The following is a 23,725-nucleotide window of genomic DNA, read 5'->3' on the forward strand; positions in this document are numbered from 1 at the left end:
GAGAAAAATTATATTACCACATTCCCCTCAGTAAGCCATTGGCTAAAGACACAATCCCAGCAGTGGTCTCATCCCTTTTTTACTTCATTCTTCCCAAAACATCAACAACAAATTTGTTCTTGCTGTCTTATATTCCTGAGACCATCATTTAGCAGACACACAATGCATTGTGTGTTCCTGTATCATATTACAAAATTCTTCCACTGGTATACTTTTATTTATATAAATAACAAAGTATATTAAGTTTGAATAATAATCTTTATTTCTTTATTAGTTTATTTGTAAAAGGTACATTGTAATCCTGAGCTACAGCTTTTATACATTTAGCATTATACAAAGACAGATCATTTACAGTTTGATCATTTACATTTATTGTGCTCCAAAATCCTTATCTGAATATCATTTTGTCCTAGCAGGAACATAGATAATTTAAATTACATGTATCCCTGAAACATCCACATTATTTTACCCATCTGACCCCATTATCTAAATTACTAGTCATCTAAATCACTCAGGACATTCCTTCTGAATTTAGCAATAACTTGTTTAAAACTATAAAGTTGGGCAGTGCACAAACTGGTCCCTCAATCCTTTGTGAATACATCATTAGAAAAGAAACTTTCTGTTTCCGTATTCTCTTGGCAAGTCAGTGCTAAATTGACCAGATGTACTTCCATGGAATGGTCCAAGTAGTAGTTTACTCATTTCTTTATTACCCATTTTCTTATTACAGCAGTTAATGTGAATCTACACAGTGTCTCCCTTTGCAGTGACCAGTGCATAACTCTCCTAAATAGGGAAAGTCTGACACGATCAGAGGAAAGTAAGAGGCAACTCATCACCACCTTATTGTCACCTGTGTGACACTGAACTGGTACGAAACACATCATATGAAATGCTTCCCTTAGACCCTGTAAAGGAACTTGTATGAATAACCAGAGTTAAGTTCCATAATCCGAACATGGCTTTTAGGATTTGCCAGTTAGAAAAAAAAACAAACACCAAACAAAACCATACACCAAAGTCCCAGGATCCTTGAGAAGAAAGCATTTATCCTAACAAATCCAATCCTGGATAAATGGAAATCTAATTGGACTACCAAAACAGTATCCCTCTACCTGAAAAATTTCAAAGCATACAGTGTTCACAAATGTCTCTCTAGCAACAGTGTCAGTCTTTATTTTAAAGTACACTCATAACTTTCATTTCCTGAATAAGGTCACTATGATCTTAGGCAAAAGATACAGTAAGCAGGGTTCAAGCAAAATGCTTATTGCTTAGGTTTTAAAGCAAGCCACTTTATTATAATCTTAGTTAAAATGGTAAGTACAAATGTAAAGCTACTGTAGAAACACTTAGAAACACTCTTGCTTTTAAATTCTTACTGATCATCTAGAAAAATGGAGACGGATTTTAACATAACAAAGGAAATGTAAAACTTAATACTGTCTGTTGAAATAAAATTCAACACCTACAAAGACAGACTTATGAACATGTAAACAGAGCTTTAGTATTCAGAGCTAGGGAATCTAGCAGCAAAACAAACTATTTGCATATTATGTAGTGCAATGAACATTTGTTCTTAGAGACCCCCAGTCTTAAAACTACTTTGAACAGAATGGAATCCTTACAGGACAAGGTTTTAAAAGAGTCCAAGATGTAATATCCAGAATTACTAGACGTTCATCTGCTTATAACCTAACAATTTCTCTATGCAAAACTGTGCTCTGGATAACTGACTTTAATGGCTCCCCAGTAGCAGGCTCGGATGAGACAGATTAAACCTAAGAGATAAGCAATAGCCCAAGAAACATATGTTGCGTGAAATCGCCTGGCGAAATCCTGTGTACCAACCTAAAAAGAGAAAAAAGTGTCAAACATACAGCACTATCTGTTGTAAAGGTAAAAAAAGAAGGTAAAAAAGAAACATCCTGTCACCTTTATTACTATGATAAATGAGACTTTTTACACAGTCATAGGATAATAGAGCATGGAAGGGACGTCAGGCAGTCTCTAGAGCCAACTTCCCAGCCAATGCAGAACCAACTCTAAGGTCAGACCAAGTTGCTCAGGGTTTTAATCCAGCTGGGTCTCAAAACACTCGAAGGATGGAGACTGCACAAGCCTCTAGCTATGCCTCACAAGGAAACTTTCATAATTGGTAAGTTGGTAAGTTTGTTAATAAAAAAAAAAAAATCTGTCACTGTTTTTATTTCTGGCTGTCCCTTTTTTATTAGGGCAAATGGAAAATCCTTCATAACTCATGTAAGCTCACAAAAAAATAGGTTATAATGCAAGGTAAAGGTATAATAAGAATTCAACTGCAGGTACCTCCTCAATATGTACTATTCTGGGACTGCTGGGCAGAAGCTGGCTCTAACAACCAGTACCATATACTTAAGAGCCAAGCAAGCAAGATAGTTTTCTGAGTAACAGAGTTAAGAAAAATGTAAGCCTTTTAATTTTAGATAGCTTGTTTTACTCCTTACTGCTTGTACAAAGGCATATACATATTTTTATCTTTTGGAATCCTATTCCCCTCTACTTCAGTGGAACTGACATTCCTGGCTATACAGCTATATGTATTTCTACAGACCTGGATGTTTTGAGAGCCCTAGCAAGAAGATGTTCCTGTATTTCTACACTGAAGGAAAACCATTTTTCACATACCTTAAGTTTTTAGAGATATGAAGAATCAAAATTTAACATCAGGAAGAAGAGACTCTCAAATTGCTGGAACGTGATTTTTTTTTTCAGGAACACTTCATTTTTTCCAGCTAACTCAGATGATTAAGTTAATTGTTTTAATAGGGATAACTCCACCCTCCCCCCCAGTCTGAGGAGGTTTTACTCAAGTGCTGGTTGACCAAGGGAACCCCTTTGTACATGCACACCCCTTCACCCAGCTGCACTCCTATCAGAGTACATCACTCACAGTTAATCCAACTCCAATGAAGATGCATATCATTCCAATTGTAATGTATGCACAGCAACGCCTCCGTGGCAGTGCACTTCCAACAGAAGAACTGTTAAAAAATGTTATTTAAAATTAAAATAATAATAAAAAACCAAAAACACACAACAAACCAAACCTTGAACATAAATAGCAGTGGTTCAGGCTACACGGGGGACAGGGAAAAGAACGGGATTACACATACGCCATCTTAAGTTTAAAACGTTCTAGGCAAAGTCTACAACTATACCAAGCAGTAAAAGATGGTGTTTATTTGAAAGGGAAGCTATTGAGGAAGATTATCTAGTATCTAAAAATCTGTATGCTTACTACAAAGAGAACGTACCACACCCATAGTCTGTGCCTACTTTGTGCATACTTCCTATATCCACAGTGATCCTAGATAAGTATCTTAAACGGCCTTTGGACTGTAAAACCAAAGCTTATTTCGCAGCTTCTGTGCAGGTTATAAGATACCCTTTAGACTTTTAATACATCAATGAATGGCTTTAATACATTCAAGGCATCTAAGTAACTGGAAATTACTTCAACAACCCCTAAATGTCATTATTAGCAACCTGTATAATCTTATCTCCAGGAATGGTTCACCCAGTACTATTGAGTGGCTAAACTCTACCCCATTTCTTGAAGATAAAAACCCCAAACCATTTTAGTAACAAGAATTAAATATTTTTCAGGTTAGACATTTCCAAAGATTGAAACTCTTTAGACATTTTTAAGCCAGTTTTTGTAACTTAAAAAACATGGTAAGTTCTCTCACTTTCCAGTTTTCTCTTAGGGTTCTACCACAAGTTACAGGAGCTGCACAAATCACAGCTGACAGCCAAGGTAAATAAACGCCCTGAAAGTTCTGTCATCATTTAGACAATGAGCTCCAAGACAGCTTTGTCTCTACCTGCTTCATTAAGCTATTACAGTGCTTCAGTCAAACAGAATACAAGATGTAAATAAAACATTACATTCTTTACTACAGCTTAGACAAATTGTTCCAAAAGCTCAGCACTGTTCAGCAGACATCTTGAGCCACATTTCCATTCACATACAGCTATACTAATGAGGAAAATAGGAACATGCTTTAATTCCACTGAAAAACAGTGAAGACAGAGGTCCACTGAAAGGACTAGAGAGGCAGAGGTGCTTTCATAGAACATTTACCATCTATTTTAGAGGTAGTTTTGAGACATTCTGAAGCACGGTATCGTTAGTTAAACTGTTTCATCCTATTCTGGGATATCAACATGCCTTTGGAAATACTGGGGTCCTTGTACTCTGTGTTCAAAGATGCAAGGGAAAGTGATTTTCATCTCATGATAGTTCAACATATTTAAAATAAATGTACAACGGAAGAAAACACTGCTGAACTATTGAAGCATTACATCTGTCATATGACTCACCAAATTTCTGGCTTCAGCTAACTAGCTACATAGTAAGGCCTCATATGCTTAGCATGTGACTAGAATTTTTTAAGCATTCATCTTAGAGAGCCTTCAAATAGATTGACTTAAGCTGCTTTGCTCCAATGTTCTTTACAAGGAATTTCTAAAATGCTCCAAGGAAAAAAAAATAAAACCCAAACCCACCCTCAAGCTAACATGCACACAGTGAGCTTCATCTTACAATGCACAGATTGAATACAGTGACCACTCACAAGCCACCTGTTACACATTATCAGAAGACAAAAAGTCTCAGAACTGTTCTGCTCATTCATTTCCCAGGGGAAATGAATTCTTATCAAAAGCCCCACTGTACACACTTGGGATGGGACTGGGGGGGGTGTGGGGTGCAACAAAGGGGGGATAATTCCCAATCTCATCACCCTCTCACCTTCAAACACAAACACTCCCCAAAAGCCACCCTTAAATACTCCTATAGGCATTCTTGAAGAGGAGTGTGTTTTCCAATTCCAAGTTACACACAGGGAAAAAAAAAAAAAAGTTTTATAAAAGAGGGCAGGTACATCTCCAAAAGCTGAACTGATGAGCACTGAGCTTGCCAAATTGACCTTGGGTGCCCTCCTTTGCAGGATTTTCTGGCTAGGTAGTAAGAAAGTTAATTTTATTACAGAACAAGATACTTTAAGATAAGCTGGTAGAAATGTCATGTTCACCTACAAAACACAGTATAGTTACTGCACTGAGTATTTCACAAGGAGAGAGTTTAGGTTGGGAAAAAGACCTTCGCTTTCAGAGTTGGCTCACATGACCTTGTTTTTGTAATTCTAATACTGAAGATGTGCTGTGTATTTTCCACCCATATTTCTCTCAAGCTCTGTCCTCTCCCATTCATTAAGAAAGACTGAGGAAGAAGTCATCATGCCCTCACTTCAAATATAATATAAAAAATGTAAATAATGTCTCAATAACTTTTTTCTTTCCACAGAGAGCGAAGATTAAAAATATATTCAGTTTCTACAGAATAACTGTAGAATATAACTCAGAATATTTAGCAATCCAAATAAATAATAATTTATTTTTCATCTCCTGACATTTATATTAGTCACTGGGCCACTCTAAATAGTGAGGTTTCCCTCACCTCAGATGACATAAAAAACACAAATTAACTCTGGGTAACAGCAACTGAAGCTCTACCCCAAAGCCTACCACCTGTGGCAACTTTGACAGGCACACTCAGAAATATTAAAACTCGAGTCCAAAGGACATTTTTAAATTGCAGAAGCAGCTCTGTGCATTGTGGGACTAATGAGAGAGAAGCTTCTAAAATGAGGGTTAAGTCTCTACAAAGCTACCCAGAAGGCAGTGGTTCTTTCTTTCAGAGCTGCTGCAAAGGAAGCAAAGGCACCTACCAGACCTTTGGGCAGCCACAGCAGATATAAAAGACAAAGCCAATTAAGCATCAGGTGTTAATTAGTAGAGAGGAAAACCACTACAAGGGACAGAGGTTATTAAATGAGTAGCACAGTAAAGAATACAGGGTCTCCTGTGCTCCAAATAATAGGAATTGTTGCTAAGATTTCAGATGTACTTAGAAGGGTAAAAAAAGTGTTAAAAACTCACTAGAGTTCAACACTTTCTCATATCTTAAAAAGAAAAGTAACTACGTTCTAAAGAAAAAAAGAAAATTTCACATTCTGAAACAGAACCTTTTACCATCCAATTCTCTTTCTTGTAACTAGAGTCCCAATCCTTTAGTTTTTACATGATTTAACAAACAACTTGGGAAAGAGCGCAGCAGACAAAACCAGTTTCTGCTTCTTCTCTTATCCTTAATCATCTAAGGAAGAGGCCTCTCACTCTTTTGGGAAACCGGCAGATAGACATCTGGTATTTCATATTTTGAATCACAGAACACTGTAAAAGTGAAAGAAACAGTTTATCCCCTTTTCAGGGGTCATCCTCTACACTACAAAATAAAACTATAGCTAAAGAGGCAACTGCTGCAGTGTATTTGTTTTCCCAACGCAGTAAGTAACATGTCCATGCTGGCATGACCATTTGCTCGTTTACCAAGTAAGTGATTTCATTCTCTGCATCACAACTTATTTACTGTATTTCCAAAATTGTTTTTCAAAATATTAAGTTGGGGAGGGGGAGGCCAACAACAAGAGAAAGAGCTTCTTCAAATACATGGCAAAGAAAACTAACATTAGAGGAAATATAGACCCGCTATTGAATGAGGTGGGGTGCCCTGGAGAGAGAGAATTCAAAGAAGGCAGAGATATTGAATGCCACCTTTGTCTCTGCTTATACAGCTGGAGACTGTCCACAGGAGTCCCAAGCCCCTGAGGCCTCAGAGGAAGTTGGGATAAAGGAGGAATGTGCTGTGGTTGATGAGGACTGGGTTAGGGATCAGTTAAGCAATTTGGACATCCACAAATCCTATGGGTCCCGATGGGATACACCCACGGGTGCTGAGGGAGCTGGGGCAGAAGTGACTGATAGGCAATGCCCCATCATCTTTGGTAGGGCACGGGGAACAGGAGAGGTACCTGAGGACTGGAAGACTTCAGTATTCAAAAAGGGTAAAAAGGAGGCCAGAAAACAGCCTGAAAGAGTCCAGCACAGAGCTACAAAGGTGATGGAAGAACATCTCCCTTGTGAGGAAAGGCTGAGGCAGTTGGGTCTCTTTAGCTCGGAGGAGACTGAGGAGCAACCCCATTAATATTTATAAATGTGTAAAGGGTGAGTGTCAGGAACATGGAACCAGACTCTTCTCAGTGATGTCCAATGATAGGACTGGGAGTAATGGGTGCAAGCTGGATCATAGGAGGTTCTGTGTAAATGTGAGAAAAAGCTTCTTTGCTGTGAGAGTGACAGAACCCTGGAACAGGCTGCCAGGTGAGGTTGTGGAGTCTCCTTCTCAGGATACATTCAAAACCCACCTGGATATGTTCCTGTGTGACCTACTTTGGGTGATCCTGCCCAGCATGGGGGTTGGACTCTATCTCTCAAGGTCCCTTCCAACCCCTCACATTCTGTGATTCTGTGTGATTGTCACATAGGACAACACAGACAAAAGACATCACAAAATAATGAACTGGATCACAACTGCAGCAGGTAGATGGGATCAAAAACATAAAACTCAAGATCCTGGTTCCCCCCACATCCAGGTATGAACAGTTCCTTTGTTTATGTACTGAGGCCAAATTGCTTTGTTTTCACTGAACATTGTTTTGTTATTGACTTTGTTATTGACTATTTTTTGTGTAATAGCACAACTTCCCCTGAAGTTTTACAAGGCATTCTTAATATCAAGATCTAGTCTCAATCAACCAAATAGGTGGTCACAAACAAGCTGTTTGCAGAGATTCACTGAACTTTTAAAAAGATTTATACTAAAATCATGAAAGTTATTTGAAAATCCAAAATACTCAGATGACACCTTCTTGGAAAACCTACTGTTACAGGATGCCTTTGCATCAGCCTACAGTATCCTTTTTTCACAGAGTGTGTTGGATTAGAAGGAACCTTTACAGGTCATCTAGACCAACTCCCCTACAGTGAGCAGAGACATTTTCAACAAGATGAGGTTGTTCAGAGCCCTGTGAAGCCAGACCTTGAATGTCTCCAGGAATGGGGCCTCCAACACCTCTCTGGGCAACTTGCTCTTCATTATGAGGGTGGTGAAATATTGGAACTTCTTCCTAATATCTAATCTAAACCAATCCTGCTCTAGTTTAAAGCCACTGCCCTTCATCCTATCACCAAATACTCTTGTAAATATTCCTTCTCCAGCTCTTCTGTAGGCACCTTTCAGATACTGAAGGGTCACTGTAAGGTTTCCCCAGAATATTCTCTTCTTCAGACTGAAAAATCCCAACTCTCTCAGCCTGCCTTTATAGGAGAAGTGAGCAATTTTTCAGTGACAATCATTAACTGAGTCAACAGAAGGAAGGCACAATTTTGCATCTGACTGCTTGGCTACTAATGAAAGAAATTTTGCATTAATAAGCAGAACTAAAGAATCCCACATTCCCTTCTGACTACTTGGCTACAGGTACCACAACCTCTGACAAAGGGCTGATAGAAAGCAGAAGGTCACTGCAGTTATTTATTCCATCATCATGACTCAAAGCTGTGCCCCAAATATGCTGTGCCCTGCATCCATGCATTAGAAATGTTTATGCACCTGGAAGTACAGAACTCCTGCCCATCACATCTCAAACACAAAGATGCCAAGCAACTCATTCAAAGCCAAATTACAATACTGTCTAGTTTGCAGCCTCAGCCCAAGGACAGAATGCCTATTTATTTGTTTAAATTAATTTTGTATTCTGTAACTCAGATGCCACCCAAGCTGTCATCTTCACAAATTGTGGTGCAGCAATGCTCTGGCTTTATTACGCACAGAGCATCCTTTGCACTTTTATAGACAAAAATGCTAAGAAATCCCTAGGCTCCATCTGTATTTTAAAATAAAAGCAACAGTTAAAATAAACAGCAACAATGAAACAAATCAACAGAAAACAGACCAAAAGATCAGGCAGGATGACTTCTGGACCACTGCCTGATGTGTGGGCTTTTAAATTATTGTTGGGACTGGGGTTTTGTTTGGTTAGTTTTTGGTCTTTCTTTTTAAGGTTAAACATCAAATAATTTTGTTGCAAAGGACAGTCAAGAAAAAAAGCTTAGGTCAAATATCAAGTGTGACATGATAAAATATAAAAACATAGCTGCAATTAGTTTAAAGACAAACAAAGCAAACTACATAACACCAGCCCCTCCCTCCAGGATTGAAGAGACTGAATGAAATTACAGTCAATAAAAAAAAAAAAATCCCTGCAAAGCAGCACCTTATCAAGACTATGAGTTTATTTGACTTGTGCAAACTAGAACATACTCATACTCCACACCCAATTGATTACACTTTTCAGATTAAATGTACCACTAGACTGTCTTCTCTATGAAATACTCCAGTAAAATATTTCTATCACTGCAGAAGCCCAGGCAATGCCAACATCTACATTACATTCATCCCAAGCCTTCTGCTTTCTAAGGGACCTGCTGGTTATCCTACAACATGCACCACAGCTGTGGCTCTCCATTCCCCGTGGAAACCACATTTCCTCCCTTAACTGCAAATCACACTTGCCTATCAAAGGAAATAAATACTTAAATAAATCAACAGGACATGAGAAGTAATGTTTTATATCTTTTTTTTTCACACCCTGTGGTTGAGATTCCATTCAAATTTGAAGTATGTCATTACTGCAGCTTCTAACAAGACTTCAAATAAAGCATTCCTGACCTCAGATAAAAAAAGCCAAACAAATACTCAAAAGCCTTAAACAAAAAAAAGCCCAAAAATTCTTGGACCTCTTGTATAATTTTTTTTCCTTCTTACTGAAGTAACAGCAAATGAGCATGTAAGTCATTCCATGATAACTCAAACATTAAACAAGCTAATGCATTCAGATGCTTAACAAGTTAGTTGAGTTTACAAAATCAGTAAAACCTCTTTCAAATCAAGACAAGATGATTTCATTTCCTCCTTCTACAATAAGGCTATCGAAGTTCTACATTTAAACATGGTATCTGATTAACTGCATGCAGTGATACAAGTTGTTAATTTTGGCAACCCATTCCTCTCGATTGCTAGAAGCAAAAATAAACTGCTAACAAGTCAGAGCATTTTCATAAAAGGCAGGTTGGATTTGTCAATTACTGATCTGTGCATAGAATGGACAATTCTTGTGCATAGAGCATGCTCTTCAGCCTTGAAATCCAGATATGGATAGCAAAACTATCAGCACAGTAAACACATTTTACTCCAAAGACTTTTACAGAAGAAACACTGACAACCCATTTAACAGTTAACTTATGCAACCTTGCTTTCAGATAACTTACATTTTTTTGCAGTGTGGGCATTTTGCTAGTGTGTTAAACCTCAGTTCCATCCACTGTAAAAGAGAAAAGAAAAAGGTTAGTAAAATGGCCTGAGAAAAAGTTTTTTTGTACTTCATGCTAAATGACACTGAGAAAACATTCTGCTTCTCAGGCTTTTTTGACTCATTTCTTGATTTCTTCTGCAAAAGAGCTGCCCTTTTGTCACTGGCAATCTAGCACTGGAACTTCAATGTGAAATTTTCCCATGACTTGCCTGGCAATAATAAGATTCACTTGACGTAATGTGGTTTAATCCACAGGCACAGTATGGGCAACATAATATTAATAAATTTCTCTTACTTCCTTGAGTATGAATATACCCTGAATTAAAATAAATGTGTTTTCTTTGGCACAATCACAGGGTGATGCATTTTTACATCTTCTCCCAATCCTTGCATCATTTCTGAAAACTACTTTAAGGGTGCACAGAAAGAGTAGATACAGAGTATTTTAGAAAGTAGATACCTTAATTTTTTTGTCAAAAGAGAACAATACTGTCTACTTACATGAAATTCTTCAAAGGTGAAATATGTGAAACTGTGCATGGTGTGCTCACAACCTTCCATGCACAAACTAGCTGGGAAACAGTCATAACAAAAGTAATGCCTAGAATTATCTCAACCAAATGACACACAGTCATCTATACACTCATTTAAAAACTGCAGGTTTTGTTAAATTTTATTCTGTGGTAATACAAGTATTAAACAATCCTCTTAACCATGTTTGCCTTAAACAAGGGTATAAGATTATTGTTCCTCCATCTGTAAGCAGTGATACTGTATCTGCAGCTCCCTTCTGCCACCCTTCTGGGCTGAAGGTACTTAGCACAGTTCCCTACTTAAATGAATTCTCCTCTCCCCACCCCTCTTAAAGGGTGCAAATGACACAAGAAGTTACTCGCAGGGGGAAAAGCTACAGCACAGACCACTAATGCCTCCATCTGGATCCTCTTTATTTCTGTGAGAAATCAGAAATCTGCTGAACTAAAGAGTGTTATTGCAACCAACACAAACAGGGATGAAAACTGAGCCCATTCTTGTTCGGAACTCAGGACCCAGCTGAGCACAGCACCACTGAAACACTGAGAAGAAATGTATTATTTTACATACAAAGAAAGAGGATGTGGCCTGTAATGCCTTGCAAGTATGAGCAGGTTTTGCTGAGCCCTGCATATCAGCAAGGTTCTGATCTGTAGTATTCTGAGTGCATTTTCCTGCCTTTTGAAAAGTTCCTCAGTTTTATTTACTTCTAATGTGGCTAATTGTTCACTAAGAAGCAATCCAGTTGTTTGGTTTTTTTTTGCTGGTTCTGAAGTAGCCAATTACAATACCAGTTACACAGTTCTTCAGAATTTGTTTACAAAGACTACATCAAATTGATTCAGCATAGTTGTATTTTATCCTTTAATGAAATGAAAACTTCTGTAATGCTCCTCACCTGAGCAACATGTTTAGGAGCATTAATTCTACTTTTACAATCTTACCAGAGAAACAAGATAACTATCTGCCTGCATCCCTGTCAAAAGGTACTCAGTTTCACCTAGTTCTACCCACCAGAAGAGAGCTAAAACGCAGTTGCCAATATCAGGGATGAAGACAGTCCTCTTCAGAGCTGTTCTTTCAGCAATTTAAGCAGCAATTCCATAAACAGAAGCAAATCTAAATTCAGAACTTACATTTTATGCATCTGTAATTCAACTTCACTCCTGTACACTAGTTTTATCCCAGGGTAGGAAACTTGATTCCCAGAGTTATTCATTAACAATCTTTATAGGGTTTTATTTATTTTGAGATTTATTATTAGCCATAGGTATTAATGATACAAACTCAAACACATATGAGTTCCAACTTTTGATGGAAAAAACCCACAATCTATTTTCTTTGAGAGTTACCTGGAAACAACAGAAGCCCTAAATGTTATGATGCCTTCTGAGTATACCAGAAATATTTGCAGAAAAGAAGCAAAAAGGTGACAAGACATTCAAGCTACAAGAACTCAGACTGCATTAGCTCAGTAGGGAAATGTTATTTTCATGCACATTCTAATTTTTGGCACTTTGGTGGGTTAAACAAGGAGCTTAAATCATGCTTAAACCTGGTATTTTTATTCATATTCCAGAGTGCATTAAAGTATCTAATCTTGTTTCATGTTGTTAAGAAACCTGAGGTTCCAGTTATGTGAAATTTATCTCCCTGCCAGCAATACAATCTGTATTATTCCCACTGAAACAACACAAGTGATAGCCCAAATCCCTGGTCAGAGGTACTGAAACACATATGAGGACTTCAGGGAGGTCTTAAAGGTTTCAATTGTGGACAAAACCAGACATCCATCATAGGATTTACTTCAGCAGATTAAAACGCTTTGTAGTTTCCTAGAGAATTTAAAGGGTTTTCTATCCAGTAATTTTAGAAATAATACTTTTCATACTTGTTCAGTTTAAAAAATAAAACTGAGAGCACAACTGACAAACCGCAGTGCTTAGCCTACAGCCTGGGGCTTACAGTAACAGTAACACAGCCACAGCCCAAGTCCAGAAGCTCTTGAAGTCAAAACCAGATCAGATTGCAATTCAACAGCAGTCCTGCCCTCCTTCTCTATTCTACAACTTCTCCCCATTTGTCTGAACTCCAGATCTGCCAGAAACAGTGGAAACTTTAACAAAGTGGAGAGTCCTATTAGGTTACTCAAGGAAAAGAAATACATAAAATCTGATTAACAAGATGTGAATACCTAGTGATAGTTCAACAAAGGTATCACTTCAATACACAGTCATTCTCCCAGCTGAGATCCCAGCTGATTTCTCCCAGATAGAGAAAGTTTAAGGAACTCAACAGCATGAAGTATGCTTTTAATAATTTATAAAAAAACAAACGTGTAGGGAGCACAACACAGACTTACGCTTTCATACCAGGGGGAAAAAAGTCCTGGGAACGTGGTGAACAAGTTCATGCTCTTGAAACAAGCAGAAAACACATAACAAGCAACTGAGTATTTGACCTTTCCACTCCAGTGATTGTAGCTTTGTTTGTCTATGTTACTTATTTTGCCAAGTAAAGCAAAGGAGACACTTCATTGAGTTGCTGAGAGATGCATCTAGAATTATGTATTAGCTTTACAATGTGGAGATGTCAAAGGGCAGAAATACCCTCACAGAAGCTCAGTTTCCAGGTAGGCCAAAGCATTTTCTGTTTTTCACGTCTTTGCTCACTCTAAAACCCACACAATTTCCTGGGTCTTCCTAACAAAAAATTTTGTTTGCAGAAACTCAAACTTAGGAACAGCAAAAAAGCAGAAGCAAAAGAGTAGTGGGAAAGCTGTATAAAAGTGAGGGGAAAAAAGGGCTACTTTCTTAACTGAACAGCTTTCAGGGGTCCACACAGCAGCTGCAGAACTGCTCTCCTAACCACTGCATAACACAACCAAGACTGAAAAGCACTTGGAAGCATAATTTCCTTTTCCAGAACTGTCCACTCTCTCATCACTAAGCAGAGTAAGACTGACAGGGCTTTATCCACAAATGCACACAAAGATTGTTAAAAGTCTTGAAATGGACATAAAGAGAACCAAAGATCATACATCCATAACAATATGAGCAGAGAAGAAGCTTTAGTTCCTCAATGATGCCACAGAGTGAGGCAATACACTCTTAAAAGTGCTTACAATAAATAACTAGAGCTATAGCACAGTGAAGTGAGGAAGAGAATCTCATGCTTTACTTACAAGGAATGTATTTCCACAGTGCCCACATACCACTCTGGTTCCATCTGGTTGAACTGGCAAAGCAGGCTGAGCTGGCTGCTCTTCTGGGATCAGCATTACTGGACCAAGTGTAATGATGCGTCTACTGTGTTAAGAACATTAGATGTACATGTAATTAAGCTAGCAAAGGAGAAGGATAATGTGTTTAAGCAATTAGCTCAGTCACTACCAAATATTTTACACTCTTAAAACTAAAGTATGCTTTTTAAACAGATTATGCACCCTGTTTTGGTCTCTTTCCAAAGTGTTTTCCTTTTCGGCTTTGAAAACATTCTCTTTCACTGTACAATCAGCCATGCAAGCCAGAACCCCACAGAGCTCAAAGACTTGCCATAGTATGGCAGAAACACTCTTCAGGAAAATTAACTCTTAACACCCAAGCTGAGAAAGCCCTCGAATTGAAATGTATATCCCCATATGAAACATAGAAGTAGTAAGGACTCTTCCATAACCTAGAGCTCCTCAACAAGTCAGATACTCCTCCTTCCCACACTACTGACAACCATATAAATATAAGCACTGTGCCTGCATTTGGACAGGAAAAAATCCATCCAAATAGAGTGAACTAACAAAGAAAACCACCCTGGGTTGACCAAATGAAAATCAATTTTCTTTAAGAACATTTTGTAAGTATTTGCCTTTTTCATCCAACATTTCCAATTTAATTATATGATTTTTTCTTCCAAAATCACAGCACCCAAATTAACCAACACGAAGCAGAATCAGGATCAGACTTCCTAGCATGAAAAAAAGTCAAGGGAAAAATTAAAACATTACTTAACTTGCACAGCATCTCTTCATATACAATGAAAATTCTGGATGGCTTCTCTTTACTCTTGCCTTCAGGGTATACTCACGACTCTGCTTTGAAGTACCTCAATTTTGCTTATCTTCTAGTATGACAAATGCATAAGCTATCTCAGGAAAACTGCTTAGATATATGCTTTGGGGTTTATTTTAATAAAATTAGGGAGTTTCTGATTCAACCTGGTCACCAACTATATAATGAATTACAACTGAAGAATCCCATGAACATTTCTTCACTCTGTGAAAATACTTCTAATGTTACAAGTTTTCCCCAATACTGCACATTAAAAAAAATAAAGAAAGAAATATCCCCCTCCCCTAGTCTCAAACTATATTTCAACACCAGATTAGCAGACTGGTGACCAGGGCATTAGGTGTGGTAGAGCTTCCTTTCAAGTATGTGCAAGACCTAGTCATTGTATCACCTTCTCCTTTTTGAACTGCACTACTTACAATCAAATTAGTCCTACCTCAGTGGGATCTTTAACACCCTAAAACCTAAGTATGATCACAATAGCAATCATGCTCATTTCTTTTACATTTGTGTATATTAAAGTTGAGAGCTGAGAAGAAATTGGAAATTCAGCACAACAAAGAAGGGAGAACAGAACTGAAACAAACCTATGCTCCCTCTCCTGTTTCATTCTGAAGTCCCCACTCCAAACTAGGCAAAGTGAACAATCTGTGGGTTCACAATAATTAAGCTGGCAAAAATGATGAATATTACATCCCAGAAACAAGAGGAGATTTTCACCTCTGTTGTTCTTTCCCTATGAAGTAGCTTTGTTGTTCGTTCCCTATAAAGTAGCTTCTTCTTTAAAGTTAGTCTTAAAAAAAATTCAAAATCAACACTACCGCAACCCATCTCTGCAGCAAGTCATTCATGCTCTGTTCACATACACAGGCTTGAATTTCTTAGTTTTAAATATTCAACACAAAGCACCATTGCTTTAAAGAAAATTATCTCAAGGCACACTTTTAAATTCTTACCAGTTTGGTCTTGGACAGCCTATTTTCCGAGACGTATCCTTACAGATAAGGAGACAATTACATTGACATCTAACATACTTCTTCCCTGAAGGAGGGTTTTTGATTGGCTGAACAAACAAACAAAAAAACAACCACACACCAGAAAACACATATCAGAAGTCAAGGAAATTAAGGTTTTTTCTGCCCCCCCCTGCCCCCTAAAAACAGTACAACAAAGCAGAACAACTTTACTGGCAACTTCTTCCTAACACAGAAATGCAGTTCCTCTTAGAAGAAACTCAAGAAGTCAAGACAAGATTAGTCTTCTCCATGTGCTCAGAGAAAGAGTTACAAATTTCCTCACTAGAACAAACAAGATATTCTGAAAAATATCAGAAAATATTCATATTTTAATAATGAAGAGCTCAACAGTTTAGTTATTTTAAAAAATGCAAACTTAAGTAGTGGTATATTTAAAAAAAACCAACACCCAAAACCTTTAAAACATCAGGCACACCTCTTAGTCTAACACAATGTCTTTATTCAACAGTGAAAGGACCACAGTCTGGCTCTCAGTCACTAAAAGAGTATGTGGACATCTCTGAACTCTAATCTGATTTTAAACTGTATTGGAATTATATTTCTCCCTGGGAGTCAAATTTCTGAATCCCCTTCACAAAGCAAATCACAAGTTTCAAAAGCTGCAAGATACTGTTTTTAGCCAAAACCACTATACACTGGTGGGGAAAGTGAGTATTAATGGCAGGTTCCCTACTTTCTTTTTTAAGAGGGGAAAAAAAAAAAAAAAGTTTTCCTTCAGACTTAAAGCTTCCTGTTTTCTAGAAAAAAATTGAAGTTATTTTCATAAACTAAATCCAATCCAGTCTTCATTTAAATGACCCCAGTAGCTATGAAGTGCTGCATCCTGAAACTAAAACTGGCAAGAAGGAAAAAAAAAATAGAAGCAGAAGGCCAAAAGCTGAAGACTTGAATTAAGGGGACTAGAAGTAAAAAGGTCTGTGATCACCGAGAACCTACAATTTCCACTTTTTAAAATTGTTGTGTTACCATTTGTTAGCAAGCTAACAAATTGGCTGAATAGCAGTATTACTGGAGGAAAGCACACATCCAGGAAGAGATGTGACTTTGTTCCCCTCACATTCAAAATACTCTTCATGCCACCAAAACAAGTTTCACCCTTCTTTACAGAAGAGTAATTACTTCAACCACATCTTTGCTTTTTGTCCTCTGCAAAATAAAGAAACATCCTGTGGAGCCTCATCAACAAACAGCACAATGATTTATTCTACTTGCTTATGGCCATCCCTGTGCCAGAAACCCTGGAACTTGCACACCAGCTGCACTGACAGGTCCTTTGCAGGGACAGGAGGAAGGGACTCACCCTCTGGAGGTGAGGAGATGAATTCTACCAGTAAATGTTCAACCTTGCCCCACTTCCCTCCACAAAAAAGAAATGCTAAAAATCCATTTTACCGTAGCTTCATTGCAAACTGTGCACTTAACAACATGCTGGTGTAGTTTGCCATCCAAATTGATCAGTGACTGGCACACACGGCAGTTTATTACAGGAACACCACTGGCACCTGGACTTGCAATGGCAGTGTAGGGAGGAGGAAGCTCTGCTGCAAGAGATCAGGAAATCTCAGTTGAAAAACCAAACAGAGGATACACAGTCAGCAAAGACAGTCTCTAACAGTCACAGCCTCAAAAAAATAAAATAAAATAAAATTTAAAAAAATCAAGTATATTACTAGTATAAGTAAGACAGATGCGTTTGCTTTCTCTTTCCCCACAACTTCTGTATAAAGAAACATCAAACCTACCTGTAGAGGAAGCATAACCAGCAAAAGAAAGACACAGTAAATTACCCCAGAAAAGTGAATCAGACCCAAGCCTCATCTATGACACTTTATTTTCAAACCAACTTTTTAAAAGTGTTTAGATGGGGGAGGCAGGGGGCAGAACCAAGATGGGGGCCGCAGGGGAACCACGCCCTAAAGCTAGGAGATGACTAGGGACAAGAATGGCTTCTGAAGAAAAACAGAAGATAAACAAGACACAACTAAGCAGAAGAGCCTATGCCAGCACTTAGACATCTGGAGAGACTGAAACATACACAAGTATTTATTTCAGTAACAAATGCTACAGATAAGAAAAATTCAATTAAGGAAACTGGTCTTAGATGGAAGTGGCATGAAGTGCTTCTTTGAGTGGAACAACAGCAAATTTATGCTATCTTGAAGAGGAAAACAGATGAACTTAACCCTCAGAGCTTCTGCTTTTAGGAGTTCCAGATGTTTTTGTCATTCAAAAGCTAAAGCATGGATGCACATGGAGGTTAAGTCACGTAAGAGAGGCTAACATAAAGGAGAAGACAGTGGATTCAGGCCTCTGTGGAAGAGCAGATTTCAACTTTGCCACTCCTGGATCCACAGCAAACCAAGGAGGAAATACTCAAGATCTTTCTTGGTTTAAGAATCCATGGAATGAAAACAAACCCAGCAACCTCTCATGAGCTTATTGCCACAATTATTTGGCATGTAGTAGCACCAGCTTTTATTTCATCAAGAAGTTCAGAGCTCTTCAGGTAAGCAAACAAGGAACAGGCATATTTAGTAGTTCATAGTTCACTTTTTTAATGGTAATCATTTGAAATTATTAGCCTTGTACTTCATTAAATTATTTTCTAATTAGATCCAAGCAGCCATCAAAATTGTCAATGAGAAATCAACCTACTTTCAGTTTATGAACAGGACTGAACAGAGTGGTTGGTACCTGCTGGAGGGGTGGGGAGAAAAATCACAGACTGCTATCAAAAGCTCAAAGTCCAAGTATTAAATTCATGTCAGGAAATATTTATCACTTCTTCATTCTGTTTTAAGGTGAATGTCATGAGCTGGAAGGATATAAAGGAACCCTCTCTGCCCTTCAGATCCACAAAATTCAAAACCTTTTGAAGCAGCACTGCTATTCAGTGCTCCCTCTGCTACCTGGCCTACAAACAACCCAGACCCATACTTGATTTTAACTCGCAGAGGCAGCAGAAGGAAGGGGGACCCTTTGAAGGTCTCAGAATCTCATCCAACATACTTGAATTATTGCACACAAGAATCAAAATTAATTTATACACAGTAATGTGGTTCTGAAGTAATTGCACAAACTGATGCTCTGGTAGTTGAGCAACTGAACTTCACACTTTTAGCTGTGATATCCTGGTTGCAAAAGACAACATCCTCAAGAAATGCCAGGTAAGTTAAGGGTGGTCTTTTTTTTTTTCCTGCTTCTGAGGATTTACAGTAGCATCCAGTTGGACATTAGGAAAAACAGTATTTTACAGTACTGCGATACCCTATTTTTAGTACAAGACTGCAACAGGCAAGAGAGAAGAAATTACAACGTATTAACAAAAATATATACAGAAAAACTCCAAAGACTCTCATCTTTGGCAACTGGAAAAAATCTCAAGCTCACTGAATCACTGCAGAAATCAGGTTTGAGATTTGGATGATGGAAAAGCAGTGTCTAAGCTGTAAGTGGCAAAATCAAGGCTGCTGCAAGGGGCTTTGGCCATACACACACTGCTTCCCTCCTCCTGCAGCAAGCAGCTGACACACTTTCTGGTTCAAAGACTAGGCAGCCATAATAAAACAATAGGCATGTCCAGCAGACTGAACACCAAACTCTCTCAAGAGTTCAATTCCAGATTTGAGGTTGCTTTTCTGAAAAGCAACAAACATGCCACAGAACTTTTGTCCTCTCCATTTGCAGTGCAATTTCCCAACTATCAGCTGGGCGCAGGGCAGCAAAGGCAAACAGTATCTTGAAGGGTACTAGGAAGTAAAACACACACACACACACCCTTCCCTCCAAGCCTTTCAGCTTTCCACGATTCTGGAATACCTTGACAACTATAGCCATCTAGACATTCAGAATATTTTATACCCTATTTATAAGTGACAACTCTTTGGCTTTTCAAAGTTAGTTGAATGAGGTGCGTGAGCACATACAGACACAGGCAGCCACCTTTCCAGCCTCACACTGGAGCTGCTCAGCTTTCAGGTAAGCAGCCTCTCCATTCCTGTCCCTGCTGGCTCAGCAGATTTCAGAGAGGAAGAGAATAATGGCTGCTTTTCAGAGTGGTGCTGCAGCAAATAACATTTGCTACGGAGAAGAAAGCAGGAGGTATCTTGGCACTGCAGCCTTCATGCTTAAAGAAAAAAAGCATCAGGAAGACAAACTGTCAAAAAACTAACCAGCAAAACCCTCCAAAATTAAGTTTTAAGAAAAGTATATTGAGGGAGGGGGTGCGAAAAGGAAAATGAAGTCATTGTCCATGACTGGTTGCTTAGTATCCCTTAACAAAAAGACTGGCAGCTTTCAAAGCAAAATAACATGGTATTACTTCTCTTTGAGGGTGGGTTTGGTTGTTGGGGTTTTTTGACAGCTTGAATTTCAGGCTAACATCTAAAACTCATTCATAAAGGTCCATCATGTTGAATGTAACTGGATGGCAGGCAAGTTGCACATATATAGCAGAGGTTTCATGACACAAATAATGAAACACTGAATTTCCTGCTGCTGACACACCAGTTTACAACTGTGTGATCACTTTTTAGTAAAAAAGAAAAAAAAATCTAACAGGAATTTGTTCAGCAAGATTAGCAGAGCACCTCATCATGCTGTACATCTGAATCTAACTGACAATTTCCACCTCATCCTCACAGGACAGAGATGCAGTGCAAAATACCATACATTCAACCTTTTGAAACTCCTTGTACTGCCTAGGCACTTTCCTCCCTTGGTATTTGAAGGGCAGCTCCACAGGGAACCACCTTACCTGGGTCAAAGAGAAATTAGTTTGTTTTGCTTATTTGACTTAAAGAAAAATTTTTTTTCTTTATTCTGACATGGAAGGGGGTGTAGGGAGGGAAAAAGAAGTATTTATGTCAGAAACAGGCAGCTAAAGGTAGAAAGCCAGAAGAAACAAAAAAAAAAAAAAAAAAAAAAAAAAAGGGAAAAAGAATAAAATGCACTGAATAGCCACATTGCTGAGGTGATCAGATGATGGTCCCACCCTTTGTCTCTGAAAAAAGTTTCTTAAACACTGTGCCCTGCATCCACATCAAAAATATTTTTTGAACCTTTACCAGGATTTGGCCACCCACCAGCTTACACTGAAAAGGGTCAGCTGGATCTCAGCTGCAGCTCAACAAGGGAAGAGGAGGCTACTCTCAAACCATGGCCTCTCTAATTTAAAGCTCAGGAGAACATATTGGGCAGAGTAGATAATTACAAGGATAACTATATTAGTGAACATTCAGGTGGTAGTTTGGAGGGCAAAGGTCTTCTTCCTCTTTCCTCTGCAGCTCCACACCAGTCAAGCTATGTTAAGCAAGCTCTTAGAATCTCTGCAGAATGAGGTTTGCAAACAAACCCCATCTCCCCACAAAAATATTTCTTTCCTCTACATCTAGACTTGTGCTAGGAAGAGAGCTAAAGACTACCTGCTAGCTAAAAAGGCACTTCAGCTTGCATAGACCCTTCCACTAAGGATGACTGACTGAGAAAGGAAACTACAGTTAGCCAGCCTATGTCACAGCTCTGCAGATACCCTTTTGTTGGTTTTGTAGAGCAGCTTTGAAGTGCTACCTAGTATGCTTGCTTGTAGACCAATCAAGAGATCCTCAAATTGTGATCAGCTGTCTGACATTTAAGAAAACTCTATGGTTCCTCCCCTTTCCTGGACACAAGCCACTTATCTCAAGCACCACACCCCACCATCAGCCCCAAACCAGTTAACAGGAGTTAACAGACAGGGCCTGAAGATGCAGGACACAGCTATCAACTGAATATGAGCATTTGGGGGTCAAGCTTGTTTCCAGGTCCTGAGTTTTATCCTGGGTTCAAACAACAGTCACTGATCCAACACTTTTTCATTACTGTTTATGAAGACATTCTTTAAAATAACTTGTAATGTATGCCAAAATAAGGCCTACTAAGGATAAAAACATCAACTATCAGAATTTAAACTAAGGTTTTCTGGATTATTTTTTATACTACAAAACTTAAAGAATTATACCAGTCCTACACAATTTGATTGGGGGGGAAAAAAAAAAGTTTGTACATTTCAAATGAAAGCAAACAGTCAATACCAGCCACAGTACAAACTGCATTTTCCTATCAAGGCAAAGAGGACTAGCTTTCCACAGGTTTAATTATTATAAAACACAGATATGCTCAATCATAGCATTCTAGTTACATACACATGTAGTAAAAACTTGCAGATACATAAAAACCCTAAGGAAGCCTGGAGTCTGCGAGATCAGGACTGTAATCTTACATTTTAAAAGCTACTGCTAGCAAAGCTACACTAATCTTATTTAGCCTTCATTGCTTTAGCTATCTCCCCTTTTGGTTTCTGCTCTAAAATGTTTAGCTGGAAAAAAAATAATCCTTCAATATATTTTGTAAACTTCCCAATTTATGTTTTCCAAGTAATTATTTCGTTTGCTTACTAAGTATTCAGTATTGATCAATAAGATGATTTTCCTAAACCTGTTGAAGAAAATTAACACCATACCACCAAGCCACAATTGCAGATTTGTAACCACAGCATCTGACTGGCTTTAAAGATAAAGCCAAACCCAGCGATGGCCTTGAAACGTGTTTGCAAGGACATCCTAGTGGCTTTGGACTTCGACTACCACACTGCACAGAGCCCCTTGCTTATTTAATTTGACTGCCAGAGAAGAAACCGATCAGCTGGCACCTCCTGGGGAAAGAGCTTCGACGGTCACTGGAGATGGAACAGAGATCTGCGTACTTGATTTCGCCTCTGCGTTGCATTGCACCCTCCAGCTCACTGCACCGAGTTCTGCTGTTCATAGCGAAGGACCTCTTACCTAATCCTGCTTTAATTAATGGGGGAACCCAACTCCAACAATTACCTTGCAAGCCCCGACACGCCACTGAGTTATAATAAGCAGACCGGTTCAGGCTTGTTCTGCCACTGCAAACCATTATGTTATTTTTTTTTTTTCCCCCCCTCTTGAAGGGCTCACGCCAGAGCTTGGAGCACGGCCTACCCGGCCTTGAGCGGCGTTACCTGTTGTTCCTCAGCTCGTCCCCCACCACCGGGGCATGGCCAGCGCTTCCCCCCCCCTCACGCCGGCACCTCCCGGCCCAGCCCCTCCACTGTCCCCGGCCCCGCTGCCCCCCCCGCAGCGGCCGTAACTTCGCCTGCCGACAAAGGCGGAGGGGGCCTCCGCTCCGCCGCAGCGCAGGGGCCAGGCCCCCCCCGCCCCGAGCACCCCCCGGCCCTGCCCGCCCCACCCCGCCGCCAGCCCCGCGGCGGCCCAGCGCCCGGCACAGCTCCGGGGCGGCGGGCGGGGAGGGCTGCGGCAGCCGCGTTACCTTTGGTGGTGCTGTCCGGCAAATAGGGCGGCGCGGTCGGGGTGACATTGCCAGAGCCGGGAGCGGAGAGCAAAGGGGAACGCTCGTCGACCCCCTCCGCGGCCATGGCTGCGGCGCGAAGGGCCCTTCCCACTGCCGGGCTCTCGGCGAGGGGCGGGGAAGCGCAGAGGAAGGGGCTGGGGATGAATGGGAGCGGGGCGGGGAGGAGGGGCGGGTAGGAGGGGCGGAGAGACGGAGCGGCGGGGGCTGCGCTAGCCGGGGGCTGCCTTCCCCCGTCACGGGCTGATGAGCGGGGCAGGCCGGAGAGGGCCGGGCTTCCTCCGGAGGAGCAGGCGGCGGCGGGCCAGGGCTCCTCCCTGCAGCCCGCCGGCAGCCGCAGCGGCGCCGAAGGAGGGTTCGGGGCGGGGAGGTGCGGCTCAGCCCGCCCCTCGCTGCA

At 39.8% G+C, this 23,725-nt stretch overlaps 1 protein-coding gene across 2 annotated transcripts; it reads right to left on the minus strand.

Annotated features, from left to right (window-relative positions):
* Window positions 1-239: 239 nt before the first annotated feature.
* Window positions 240-23,472, minus strand: PIP4P2 (phosphatidylinositol-4,5-bisphosphate 4-phosphatase 2). 2 transcript variants are annotated; one of them, XM_071737906.1, is made up of 7 exons: window positions 23,290-23,472; window positions 17,350-17,495; window positions 15,877-15,983; window positions 14,041-14,164; window positions 10,279-10,331; window positions 2,936-3,026; window positions 240-1,854 (listed from the first exon to the last, which is right to left on the minus strand). In XM_071737906.1, exons 1-7 carry the CDS (start codon window positions 23,393-23,395, stop codon window positions 1,711-1,713), a joined length of 771 nt encoding a protein of 256 aa, XP_071594007.1. In that variant the 5' UTR covers window positions 23,396-23,472; the 3' UTR covers window positions 240-1,710. The 2 variants fall into 2 exon arrangements, with proteins under 2 accessions (XP_071594007.1, XP_071594006.1); XM_071737905.1 differs by having other exon boundaries at window positions 17,350-17,498; window positions 23,290-23,470.
* Window positions 23,473-23,725: the final 253 nt, after the last annotated feature.

This window comes from Heliangelus exortis, chromosome 2, assembly GCF_036169615.1.
Source record: "Heliangelus exortis chromosome 2, bHelExo1.hap1, whole genome shotgun sequence".
Classification (NCBI taxonomy): Eukaryota; Metazoa; Chordata; class Aves; order Apodiformes; family Trochilidae; genus Heliangelus; species Heliangelus exortis.